The 14041-nt window shown below is 41.5% G+C and overlaps 2 protein-coding genes across 2 annotated transcripts in view; one reads left to right on the forward strand and one right to left on the reverse strand.

The window, feature by feature from the left end:
- ankar (ankyrin and armadillo repeat containing) overlaps positions 1–9087 on the reverse strand; it is a 79100-nt gene extending 70013 nt beyond the window's left edge. Inside the window, exons 1-5 of the mRNA XM_060928925.1 lie at positions 8541–9087; positions 7297–7737; positions 6952–7115; positions 5169–5284; positions 4897–5077 (exon numbers count right to left, since the gene is read on the reverse strand). Coding sequence (XP_060784908.1) covers positions 4897–5077; positions 5169–5284; positions 6952–7115; positions 7297–7737; positions 8541–9087 — 1449 coding nt within the window. The remainder of the gene's footprint in view (positions 1–4896; positions 5078–5168; positions 5285–6951; positions 7116–7296; positions 7738–8540) is intronic.
- Positions 9088–9381: 294 nt separating this feature from the next.
- Positions 9382–14041, forward strand: part of zgc:136439 (uncharacterized protein LOC678627 homolog) — a 33312-nt gene continuing 28652 nt past the window's right edge. Inside the window, exon 1 of the mRNA XM_060929027.1 lies at positions 9382–9708. Within this exon, the coding sequence (XP_060785010.1) occupies positions 9514–9708 (195 nt within the window). The 5' untranslated portion in view covers positions 9382–9513. The remainder of the gene's footprint in view (positions 9709–14041) is intronic.

The raw sequence follows: 14041 nt of genomic DNA on the forward strand, positions 1-14041 counted from the left end.
CCAGTGTCTAATGTCCTTTACACATTCCTCAATTCTATTAAACTGGTGTCTCTCATCAGGTTTTGCAGAAACATACAACTGTGTGTCATCAGCATAACAGTGGAAACTAATACAATGCTTATGAATAATATCACCCAGAGGTAACATATATAAAGAAAAAAAGCAGTGGACCCAAGACAGAACCTTGTGGAACACCAAACTTTACCTCAGTACATCTAGAAATATCACCATTTATATCAACATACTGATAGCGATCAGTTAAATAAGACCTGAGCCAGGACAGAGCTGTTCCCTTAACTCCCACAACATTTTCTAGTCTATCCAGAAGAATGGAATGATCAGTGGTATCAAATGCTGCACTAAGGTCAAGCAACACAAGCAGCGAGACAGCCCTGATCAGACGCCAACAGCAAGTTGTTTACTCCTTTAACCAGAGCTGTCTCTGTGCTATGATGAGGTCTAAATCCTGACTGATACATTTCATGGATGTTATTCCTATGTAAATATAAGCATAACTGCTGTGCCACAGCTTTTTCAAGGATCTTGGAGATAAAGGGGAGGTTTGATATTGGCCAATAATTGGACAGCTGACAGGGATCAAGGTCAGGTTTTTTAATCAGGGGTTTGATAACTGCTAGTTTAAAGGATTTGGGTACATAGCCAATCCTAAGAGAAGGATTTATTATTTTTAGAAGCGGTTCAATTACTTCAGGTATTATCTGTTTGAATAGACATGTAGGTAAGGGATCTAGTACACAAGTTGAGGCTTTTGATTCCGAGATGAATGAAAGTAATTCAGTTTCTTTTAGGGGAGTAAAACATTCTAATTGATGATCTGATACAGTTATATTGTTAACTACAGGGTCACTTACATTGTCTGACCTTAAATTAGTAGTTTGAATTTTTTGCCGGATATTCTCAATTTTGTCATTTAAAAAATTCATGAAATCATTGCTACTACATACTACAGGTGTGCATGTGTCTATAGTGGACTTATTCCTGGTTAATTTTGCTACAGTATTAAATAGGAATCTAGGATTATTAATGCTATCTTAGGGAGGAGAGACATGTTGATCTAGCAGCACTAAGAGCTTTTCTATACTTCAGCTTTTCTATACTCCTTCCACGCTAATTTGAACACTACCAATTTTGTTTGACGCCATTTACTTTCCAATTTTTGAATGGCCTGTTTTAATGTGCGAGTGTCATCATTATACCAGGGTGCTAATTTTTTGTCTCTGACCATTTTCCTTTTAAGAGGAGCTACATTATCTAAGGTATGGCGGAATGTTGACTCTAAGCATTCAGTTGCCTGATCAAGTTCTGCAGGGGCTGACAGTGACCCAGTCAAAGTTGATAACGCTGCGAGATCATTTATAAAGCTCTGTGCAGTAGTTGACGTGAATGTACGTTTAATACAGTAGTGTGATTAGGTGCATATATTATTACTCAGACATATTTTGAATGAGATGAGATAATGATCTGAGATAACTTCAGACTGTGGAAGTGTGACTATATTTTCTACGTTTAACCCGAATGTTCGTATTAGATCGAGGGTGTGACCACCATTATGGGTCGATCCTATGACATTCTGATTAATCCCTACTGAATGTAAAATGGACACAAACGCTGTTTTCAAAGGGTCTTCTGGGTTATCGAAGTGAATATTAAAATCTCCAACAACTAAAGCTTTGTCTAAGGAAATAACCAGATCTGAGATAAAATCTGCAAATTCAGAAAGAAACAGAGAATATGGCCCCAGGGGACTGTAAATAATAAGTAACGGAATTGACTGGGTAGACCTATTTTTTGAGGCTATATACATTATATTAGTATGAAGAACTTCAAGTGTATTAAATTTATAACCAGGTTTTTGTGTTACACCTAGATAATCATTATAAATAACCGCAACGCCTCCTCCTCTGCCAGTTAGACAAGGCTGGTGTATATAATGAAGCATTAAATGATATTCCTAGGAGTTTAATGTACTGTGTTTAACTGAAACATGGATGAAGTCAAATGAATATTTGACTTCATCCATGTCAAATCAAATCAAATCAAGTTTATTTGTACAGCGCTTTTAACAATAAACATTGTCGCAAAGCAGCTTTACAGAATTTGAACGACTTAAAAACATGAGCTAATTTTATCCCTAATCTATCCCCAATGAGCAAGCCTGTGGCGACGGTGGCAAGGAAAAACTCCCTCAGACGACATGAGGAAGAAACCTCGAGAGGAACCAGACTCAAAAGGGAACCCATCCTCATTTGGGCAACAACAGACAGCCTGACTATAATATTAACAGTTTTAACAGGTATAACCCTCAACTGTCCTCATGGGGCCGTCCTTCACAGGAGTGGGGCGATAAAACTCCGACCAGACACAGGGCACCAGGATGGATCAAGCAGGTCCGAGGGGCAGAAGAGGCCAGCATCTCAATCCCAGGATCAACATGTAACTCAGAGGGACAGATGGGGGGGGGGGGGGGGGGGAGAGAGAAAGAAAACACGTTGTTAGGTATGCCCTAAAAATGACAAGTATTAAATCTGTGTGGTAGGCTCGCAGAGACGAGAGTCTTTACATCAGGCATGACGCACAATGGCATGTTAATATGGTAAAAAATATATCATGACCTGCTCTGGCTGGATGCTTGATTGGGTGATGGGAGCACACTCCTCAGCAATGATGAGATGCAGATGGGACTCTTAGGCCTGGCCAAGACAAATCAGTTACATTTCACCGGGTCTGGGACATGCGACAGAATGTCTGACGGCCGATTCCCTGCAGGCTACGATAGCCAGTCGAGGTCCCCACCGTCTCCACCAAAAGATTTCCTGTTGACTCCATGTAACTCAGAGGGACAGATTTGGGGGGGGGGGGGGAGAAAGAAAACACAGGTGGTTAGGTATGCCCAATGTCACCTGAATAAGTAGGAACAGTATACATATTGCACCGAGTACAAGCAGGGACTCCGGCAACTAACTATGACAGCATAACTAAAAGGAGAGAGCCAGAAGGTAACACAGGCATGAGGGAGCCCCAGGACATAAAGCAGCCAGCCACTGCACCGTCAACAAACTCGAGTGAGCAAGCGAGTGGGGACTGACAGCATCCATACATCCCAGTTTACCAAAACACTCTATGTCTGAGGACCCTCCAGATCTACTCCTTTACCTCATAAACACCATTAACAAAAGGCTTGACTAAACAGATATGTTTTCAGCCTAGACTTAAATGCTGAGACTGTGTCTGATTCCCGAACATTACTTGGAAGGCTGTTCCATAACAGTGGGGCTTTGTAAGAAAAGGCTCTGCCCCCTGATGTAGCCTTCAATATACGAGGTACCAGCAGATAGCCTGCACCTTTTGATCTAAGTAGGCGTGGCGGGTCATAGAGGAGCAGAAGTTCACTCAGGTACTGTGGTGCGAGACCATTTAGTGCTTTAAAGGTCAATAGTAGTATTTTATAATCAATACGAAATTTGATTGGGAGCCAATGCAGTGTGGATAAGACAGGCGTGATGTGGTCATATTTTCTAGTTCTAGTAAGGACTCTTGCTGCGGCATTTTGAACTAACTGGAGCTTGTTTATGCACTTATTGGAACATCCAGACAGTATGCACTTATTGCCACATCCATGTTTCAGTTAAACACAGTACATTAAACTCCTGATCAGTAATGAGTTCATTAACCATTAGCGCTTTAGATGTAAGAGACCCTTTAGATCAAAGGTGCTGGCAGTGGCTGTACAGTCAGTATGATCTAATTTTATATTGATTAGGTTACTGGAATAAACTCTCTGAATATTTCTACCTTTTTGTTTAGCACCAGGAACAGACACAGTCTCGATGTAGTGGACCCTGAGTGACGACTCTGTGCAGCTAGCAGACAGTCGGTTTAGCCTGTTCGTCTGCTCCCTGGCCTTGGCTCTGGATTGTCAAAAATTAACTAGGCCTGTTCTGAGACTGTGACCTATGCTGCAGGAAATGAGAGCAGCACCTTCCCGAGTGGGATGATACCGTTCCGCCCTAACAGGCCAGCAGTGCCCTTAAAATCAGCCCAATTATCTATAAAGGCCACACTGTATAAAGCACGCATAACACACTCCGTGAACACACGTGGCCGCTCGAACTGCACCAGACCCAAGTGCGCAAAGGTGCGACAGTCAAGTGTTCACCTGCTGTGTGACCACAACTTTTAGCTCACATGTATATCACCATGCATCGCCACCAAAACACCTTCAACTTGAAAAAAAATTTTGCGACCCACTAGATGGCACTTTGTGGCCCAGGCCCATCCATCCATCCATCCATTATCTGTAGCCGCTTATCCTGTCCTACAGGGTCGCAGGCAAGCTGGAGCCTATTCCAGCTGACTATGGGTGAGAGGCGGGGTACACCCTGGACAAGTCACCAGGTCATCACAGGGCTAACATATAGACACAGACAACCATTCATGCTCACATTCACACCTACGGTCAATTTAGACCCACCAATTAGCCTAACCTGCATGCCTTTGGACTGTGGGGGAAACCGGAGCACCCGGAGGAAACCCACATGGACACGGGGAGAGCATGCAAACTCCACACAGAACGGCCCTCGACGGCCGCTGGGCTCGAACCCAGGATCTTCTTGCTGTGAGGCGACAGTGCTAACCACTACAACACCGTGCCGCCCTGGCCCTGGCCCAGTAGTTGAGAAACACTGATCTAGACAATATTAAAAAATCCATCAGAGGCTTATACTCAATCTGGCAACCTGGGAGGCATGAGCTACACTCAAGCCATTTTAATAATCTGAATTCCAAGCTCAGAAAATTGACTTCAGAATTAGGTCACTATCCCTGAATACAGCCCATGGATTTACCATTTATGATTTACTAATTATTTCACATTACCTTGCACTGTATGGCTTTGGCATAACCGAATGCTTTTTTAAACTGCTCATGAAGCTGAAAGTCAGTTAACGCCAGTTTCTGTTCCCCCATGTTTTTGATGGCCTTGTTCATGGCTTCCCACCAGTGCACGGTGTTGGGTTGGGGATAGAAGGATGCCAGTGCAATAGAAATCACACTATAACTACAGAATGAGGCAATAATTAGAGCGCAGTGTGACATATTATACCAATCAAATAATACAGGTATGAATAGTGAGCTTGTCCTAGTCCTACCTTTTTCCATTGATCTCACTGACGGGGATCGGAAAGTACTCCTTGTAGGTGGTGCCTTGCCGAAGTAAGTCATTTAAATAGCCCACTGCATGATTTTGTAGAGTTATGGAAGCAGCCTGGACAAAAAATTTCAATTCTGTTCTTTCTGAACTTTAAGATAGGTGCATATTACCTGTTCATAAAATCTAGACATTAATTTGTTGTTATTTATTTTGGTGTTTTTGTGAGCAGGGTGCAGGTTTTTTCCCTGGAAAAATAACCTCAGTGAGGCTGTAGCTCAAACCGGCCACTGTTGTTGTGTATGAGTTTGAAATCCGATCAATCCTGTGGGAGGAGTAGAAATTTTTGTGAAATTGCATATGACCCGTGTAGCTGTAGCCATGGCAGGTGGCGCCACCTGGTGAACAATTCTTGTTGGAATATGTCTTTCGAGTCTTCTGGGTGAGTTTCAGTGAAAACATCCTAGCAGTTTATGAACAGTAGTGTTTGGTGTGACGAGTCACCCAAAATTTTCAAACACACATAAAATGTTTAATATGACAGGTGGTACCACCACCTGGACAACATTTATATATACCAACCTGGGAAACATTCCATACGAGTTTGATCAAAATCTGATCACTCCTGCAAGAGGAGTAGCGATTTTCGTGAAATTGCATGTTACCCCTCTGTAGCCTCATCCATGGTAGGTGGCACCACCTGGTGAACAACTCGTTAGTATGTCTTTAGAGTCTCCTGGATGAGTTTCAGTGAAAACGTCGCAGCAGTTTACGAAGAGTAGCGTTTAATGTGACGAGTCACCCAAAAATTTCAGATGTCCATAAAATCGTAAATATGACAGGTGGCACTGCCATCTTGACAACTTTTATGCACACCCAGCTGGGGAACATTGTATGTGAGTTTGATCAAAATCCGATCAATCCTGCAGGAGCAGTAGTGATTTTTTCAAACTGTGGACGGACGACGACAATGGACAGACGATGCGTGATCGCATAACCTCATAAGCCTACGGCCAGATGAGCTAATAAAAAGCAACACATTTGTAATGGTGAGGTGAGACTAAAAACAAGAATAAATGAATTATCCTCAACATAATTACCATATTCTAGTGTTCTAAGCTATGGAGAAGATTCACTACCAGAGCTAAATCTCACCAGTGAATGAATGTGAATTACAGTACACAAACTGCACTGGCTTCCTTTGTGCCAAAAACCACATGGAAATGCAGAACCTTTCTTGCATTTCTCTTATGTTGTCTGATGAAAAACAATCATCAGGGGATTTTTTTTTTTTTAAAGAATTAAACATTGAGTTTTTGTGCACAAGTGAATAATATTCCCTGTTCCACTGCATTTCATCTGTGTGTTACAGTTGTGTTGCACTGAAAGGCAAGGTCCAATCATGGCCCTAAGATGTTCTTAGGAAGGCTTAAAAGCTTCCATATAATCCATATAAAGAACGCCATTTAATCAATTCACTGTTTCTTCATTTTGCAGGCAGCATGGATTGTCTGTTCTGCAAAAAGAACTGGAGCAAAACAGATGGATGATACAACTGTGCTGTGTTGTTCCTGCCTCCTCTCATAAGAGTTTCCTCCTGGGCTCTTTTTTGCTTGTTTCTCAGGAAATTTCACAAAGAGAGAGAAAATTGTGTTGCAGCCGAGCATTGTGGTTTGTCTCAGATCTTCTCAAATTAGTCTGCGACTGGTTGAATCGTGTCATGTTCATTCAGAGTTACACTCTATGCATAGGAAAATCTGGGCCCAATTTGGACTCATCCTCACCTTCATCTCCTCAGTGATTTGTTCCAGCTCAGGAGTTCCAACATCAACCTCAATACCACCGTGAAGATGGAAATATTCGTTCGGCTTGTATGGAAAGTGCTTACAGGAAAATTTGGGTCCAAGGAGAAGAGGCGGCAACTCTCGCTCGGTTTTCAGCATGTCATCTGTCAAAAAAAGTTACACCAAGCCCAGTTAGTGTTATTGTATCAGCAGTAGTGCCTCCTATGGCACCGGAAGTGAAGCTTAGTCTAGTTTACCACTTCAAAGACTTAACCACAAAATATCACTATTTCTGCTTCCTTACAAGAAGATACAAGGACACCATTTAAACGCATGTGTACACACCTGAGATAGGCAGGAGCATTTGAGACAGGTCCGGAATCCTCATTTTCTTCCTTAGGCCAATGAGGAAGGGCACGAGGAAGCTGATGAGCTTCAGGTAGGCCAGGTCCCGAGCCAGCTCCACTTTGCATCCCAGGTGTTTCTTCACCAGCCTCGTGTGGCGGGAGAGCCTCTGCTGCAGCCGCTGGTATGTATCCAGCTCCAAAACATCCTCCGTCAGCCGCACCACGTTGGACAGGCTGTGTTTGCCCTCAAAGGTGAACAGGTTCTCGTGTTGACGGACCAAGGTCAGGTATGAGGTGATCTTTAGCAGGATGTTTTCTGCGTACTGAGAGAAGAGCTTCTGCTCCTCTGCACTGTTGGGCTCATAGGTTGGGTCGGAGTTGTGTTTGTCTTCATTGTATATACCCTGGTAACATGGGTCATCAGAAATGTCCACTAAACCTACAGAAAAGAGCACATAGGGTAAAAAGCATCTTAAGACAGACAGACAGACAGACAGACAGACAGAAAGAAAGACAAAGCACTGTGGCCATACCAGACAGACAGACAGACAGACAAGACAAAAGTACTGTGGACATACCAGACAAACAGAAAGACAGACAGATAAATAAATAGACAGACAGAGAGATAGATAGACAGACAGGCAGACAGACTTGCAGACAATATAAAAGCACTGTGAACATGACAGACAGACAGACAGACAGACAGACAGACAGACAGACAGACAGAAAATGTACTGTGGACATGCCAGACAAACAGACAGATGGACAGACAGACAAAACAATGTGGACATGCCAGACAGACAGACAGATAAATAGACAGAATAACAGACAGATAGATACATGGACAGACAGACAGACAGACAGACGAAAAGTCATGCAGAGCACGATACTTGTGAAAATCACAAAGAAACGGAAGTTATGGACGATTAGGTGTTTTTACAAGATTTGACCTCGGTGACCTTGACCTTTGACCTTGACTCACTAAAAACTAATGATGTCTTTGTGTGACCCTAATGAGTTGTCCTGTGCATTTTGGTGAAGATTGGTCAAGAAATGACGACGCTAGAGCACCAACAAAGTACTGTCTGCCAGACAGACAGACAGACAGACAGATAGATAGATAGATAGATAGATAGATAGATAGATAGATAGATAGATAGATAGATAGATAGATAGATAGATAGATAGATAGATAGACAGGCAGGCAGGCAGGCAGAGAAACAGACAGACATCACTTCAGACCTGCTGTAAGAAGCTCAGCAAGCCTGTCTTTCTCAGCCTGAGGAACTCCACTGGGATCCACCACCATGCTGGCCCTCCACAGTTCCAGGAAGCAGAAACGTTTTTCTTTCGGGATGTATGCTCCGTGCCACAGGGCCTTCATGGTGTAATCTATGTTGATGAGGATCTGTCCCACTTTGGTGTCACAGTAGGCTGGGGTCAGGTAGCACGCAGAGCTCTGATCCGGGTTGGGCTCCAGGCTGATGGATGGCACTTGGTTGAAGCAGTATATTCCCACTGTGAGTTCCCGGATGATCTGATGGACCACCCTGTAGTCCAGTGACACCCTGGAGTCGCAGGGGGCCAAGATGATGGCGTTGGGGTGAGATACAGCTTGGATTTGTCTGATCATTCCAGCTGGAGGGTCTACAGGCTGGAAGAACTCTTCTCCACCCAATAACCAGCTGCAGGAGGTGAGACTGAGCAGTTCCTGAACTTCTCTCCAGTCGTATTTCTCAAAGAAGGCTTGAGCTGAGCTCACTGCTGATGAGAAGTTCAATGACTCCATGCTCAACGGTGATTTATCTGAAAAAGTCTCAGGTTATGGTTTTATTTTCGTGTTTTAAGTTCTCATTAAACGCTTCCAAAAATCAAATACCAAGAATAAACAGTTATACAACTAGCTAAAATGATTAGCATGATTAGCGATCTATATAAGTTTGACAGAACCTGTCGCCATGGCAACAGGAGACACGTGACGGAGTGGGTTGTTGATGCGGGGATATCGGCCACACGATGGCGCCATTGCTCGTTTATTTTAACCACAACGTCATCATGATGTTTGCGGAAGTGTTGGTCAAAGTTTATTAGAAACCGTTCAAGAAAGTTGTGACTCGAAGATTTGTTGTATTTATAGATTCTAAACAATATATAGCGTTATTTTTTTGCTTGCTGGAAACCATAAAGAGTGTTTAGATGTTATAAGAAAGTGTGCATGATGAAAGCTGTTATTTTGGCTGCAGGTTATGGGACGAGGCTGCAGAGGGACATTGAGAAGGACCAGAGTGGACATTTTGAGCATTTGCAGGGTGTTGCGAAACCTCTACTTCCGGTTGGAGACTGCGCCTTGATCTCTCACTGGCTCAGAGCTCTCACTCAGTCTGCGTGTGTAGATCAAGTGTTTGTGGTCGTAAGTGTTCTCTCCACATGAAGTGCATTAAACATGTTTATATTTAAATATTCCTAAGTTGGTTAGTGGTTCTGGTTCTAATGTCTAGGTTGGAGCTGTATTTTAGTTCTTCCTGTGAGAAGACAAAAGTTGTGTCCCGCTCTGACGTCACTAAGGTTAGATATGCAAAACATGAAGTGGTGGTCAGCTGAGCTCACTGTTCACAAAGCGATACTATCACTGCGGTGCCTTGCTAGTTGTTAAAATGTCCTCTGCTTGTGTTGTTTTGTGCTGTTCGAATCAAACAAATCCTGAAAATGATAAAAGTTTCTTCTGGGTTCCCCATGAAGTGATAAAGTGGCAAAGGATTTTACCAAAAGATGATGAGAAAGATAACTCTAGAACCTTAAAGGAACAGTCCACTGTACTTCCATAATGAAACATGCTCTTATCTGAATTGAGACGAGCTGCTCCGTACCTGTCCGAGCTTTGCGCGACCTCCCAGTCAGTCAGACGCAGTCAGATGCGCTGTCACTCCTGTTAGCAATGTAGCTAGGCTCAGTATGGCCAATGGTATTTTTTGGGGCTGTAATTAGATGCGACCAAACTCTTCCGCGTTTTTCCTGTTTACATAGGTTTATATGACCAGTGATATGAAACAAGTTCAGTTACACAAATTGAAACGTAGCGATTTTCTATGCTATGGAAAGTCCACACTATAATTACAGGCGTACTAACACCTTCTGCGCGCTTCGGCAGTGCATTGATACGGAGCTCAGATATCAATGCGCTGCCGAAGCGCGCAGAAGGTGTTAGTACGCCTGTCATTATAGTGCGGACTTTCCATAGCATAGAAAATTGCTACGTTTCAATTTGTGTAACTGAACTTGTTTCATATCACTGGTCATATAAACCTATGTAAACAGGAAAAACGCGGAAGAGTTTGGTCGCATCTAACTACAGCCCCAAAAAATACCATTGGCCATACTGAGTCTAGCTACATTGCTAACAGGAGTGACAGCGCGTCTGACCGCGTCTGACTGACTGGGAGGTCGCGCAAAGCTCGGACAGGTACGGAGCAGCTCGTCTCAATTCAGATAAGAGCATATTTCATTATGGAAGTACGGTGGACTGTTCCTTTAAGGCAAGGCAAGTTTATTTATATAGCACATTTCATACACAGTGGCAGTTCAATGTGCTTTACAGAAGTAAAAGCAAAACAGTAAACAATAGAGAATAAAATTACATAAAATAAATGGGAAAAATATAATAAGAATTAAACAATAGTAGAAATAAAAAAATAAAATGAAGTAGAAGTTCAAATGGGGGAGAAAAAAAACAGCAGAATAAAATAGAATAAAAGTTAAGTAAAATTTGAAACATGCAGAAACTGTAAAAGTACAGATTATAAAAACATGTAAGGAAGACAATATTAATTATTTAACAGAAAGCATCTGAGAACAGCTTGGTCTTTAACCTAGATTTGAAGCTGCCAACAGCAGGAGCATTTTTAATGTCCTCTGGCAGTTGGTTCCATAGCTGTACTGCATAGTAGCTAAAAGCTGCTTCACCACACTTTTCGTTTTAACAACAGGTTTTAATAGTAAATTTTTCTGTTGCGATCTGGTAGATCTGATTGGGTTAGGCCGCTGCAACATATCAGAGAGGTAATTGGGCCCTGTACCATTTAGAGATTTGTACACCAGCAGCAATGCTTTAAAGTCAATTTTGTAGCTTACTGGAAGCCAGTGAAGGGACCTTAGAATTGGAGTAATGTGCTCTGTTCTTTTTGTTCGTGTGAGAACCCTAGCTGCTGCATTTTGAACCAGCTGAAGTCGTTTGATGGTCTTTTTTGGCAGGCCTGTGAAAAGGCCATTGCAGTAATCAACCCTACTAGAGATGAAGGCATGTATCAGTTTTTCCAGATCATTTTTTGACATAAGTCCTCTTAGTTTGGAAATGTTTTTTAGGTGATAGAATGCCGTTTTAGTGATTGCTATCATGTGACTGTCAAAGTTTAGCTCCCTGTCAATGAAAACACCAAGAATTTTTTAACCATTTCTTTAGTTTTAATCCCTTTTGTGTCAAGAATACTGGTAATCCTGAGTCTTTCATCTTTTTCCCAAATAGAATTACTTCTGTTTTATCTGAGTTCAGCTGAAGAAAATTTTGTGACATCCAGTTTTTAATTTGATCGATACACTGGTAAAGACATTCAAGGGGGGCATAATCATTAGATGATAAAGCAAAATAAATTTGGGTGTCATCTGCATAGCAGTGATACAAAATTGAATTGTTATTGATAATTTGCCCAAGTGGGAGCATATAAAGGTTGAAAAGTAATGGTCCAAGAATCGACCCCTGGGGGACACCACAGGTCAAGGACATTGACGTTGAGGAACAATTTCCCATGGTAACAAAAAAGCTTCTATCTTAAGTATGAATTTAACCAATTGATAACTTTACCAGTCAATCCAACCCAGTGTTCAAGTCGAAATAGCAGTATGTTGTGATCAACAGTATCAAAAGCTGCACTGAGGTCCAGTAATACCAGGACCGATGTTTTGCCTGCATCAGTATTAAGACGTATGTCATTTATAACTTTAATCAGCGCTGTTTCAGTGCTATGATTGGCACGAAAACCTGACTGAAAATTATCAAAACGGCTGTTTGATATCAAGAAGGCAGTTAATTGATTGAAGACAATTTTTTCAAGGATTTTCCCGATGAATGGTAGGTTTGATATTGGCCTGTAGTTATTTAATACTGAAGTATCCAGATTATTTTTTTTTAAGTAGGGGCTTTACAACGGCTTTTTTTCAGGGACACAGGAACAACGCCAGTCTCTAGGGATGTATTTATAATTTGAAGCACATCTGTAATTATAAGATGAAGAACAGACTTAAAAAAGTTGGTGGGCAGAATGTCCAATTCAGATGTTGAGGAACTGAGATTTTGTACAGTTTTTTCAAGAGTCCCATAATCAGTTAAACAAAATTCTGACATTGTGTTGAAGTTATCTATTTGTGTCATTGGTGATTGCAGTTTTTCAATTTTTTGCAGCTGAGATATATTATGAGCAATATTCTGCCGTATTTTATCAATTTTACCCTTGAAGAAGGATGCGAACTCATTGCATTTATTAACTGAGAGAAGTTCAGGTGCTAATTTTGGTGGGGGATTAGTTAGCTTCTCTACTGTTGAAAATAGCACACGGGCATTGTTCATATTCCTGTTTATGATATTGGAGAAGAAAGACTGTCTTGCTTTACGAATTTCATAATTATAATTACAAAGCATCTCTTTATGGATTTGATAATGGATGTGAAGTTTAGATTTGCGCCATTTTCTTTCAGTCTTTCTACATTCTCTCTTTAGCAGTTTAACAGCCGGGTACTGCTTCCATGGTGCTTTCTGCTTATCATTGACTCTTTTGATTTTGAATGGAGCAATATCATCCATAATTTGGGTCATATTTAAATTAAAAATTTCCAGTAAATCATCTACAGAGTCTGACATTTTGGTTGAGTTCTGAGAGAGAGCTTGCTCAAAGAGAGCACATGTGTTGTCTTTTATGACTCTCCTACCCATAGTCGTTGAGCTGTTCTGAATGTGAGGAGACATAGAAACATCAGTGAAAACACAAAAATGATCAGATAAGGCCAGGTCAACAACAGTAGTAGAAACAGTAAGACCCTTTGTGATGACGAGGTCAAGGGTATGACCACGAGAGTGGGTTGGCCCCTGTACATGTTGTACTAGGTTGAAGTTGTCAATAAGTGCAAGTAGTTCTTTGGCATAAGTGTTTTCAGGAGTATCTACATGCAAGTTAAAATCCCCAGATATAATAAGACAATCAAACTCTAAGCAAATGACTGATAACAGTTCACCAAACTCTTCAAGAAAGACTTTGGCTGAATGTTTCGGAGGCCTATAAATAGTTAATAATAATATGTTAGGAGAGCATGTAACAAGTGCACATAAGTGTTCAAAGGATGTAAAATCACCAAGTGAGGATTGTTTACATTGAAAAGAGACTTTGAATATATTTGTGATCCCTCCACCTTTCCCTTGTCAGGTAACATTCAAAAAATTAAAATTTGGGGGAGCTGCTTCAATAAGGGTGGTAGCACTATTTGCTTGATCCAGCCAAGTTTCAGTTAGAAGCAAAAAATCAAGATTGTGTTTGCAGATAAGATCATTAATTAAAAATGACTTGTTTAAAAGCGATCTAACGTTCAGAAGAGCTAGCTTTACAGAAAGTCTATAAGTAATATCTGCTTGTGCACTCTGATATTGTTTTAAAACAGGAAGGAGATTAGATTGGTTTACCCCCTGGGTTAAATGTGCTCTA

This window comes from Neoarius graeffei, chromosome 9 (genome assembly GCF_027579695.1).
Source record: "Neoarius graeffei isolate fNeoGra1 chromosome 9, fNeoGra1.pri, whole genome shotgun sequence".
In the NCBI taxonomy this organism is placed as follows: Eukaryota; Metazoa; Chordata; class Actinopteri; order Siluriformes; family Ariidae; genus Neoarius; species Neoarius graeffei.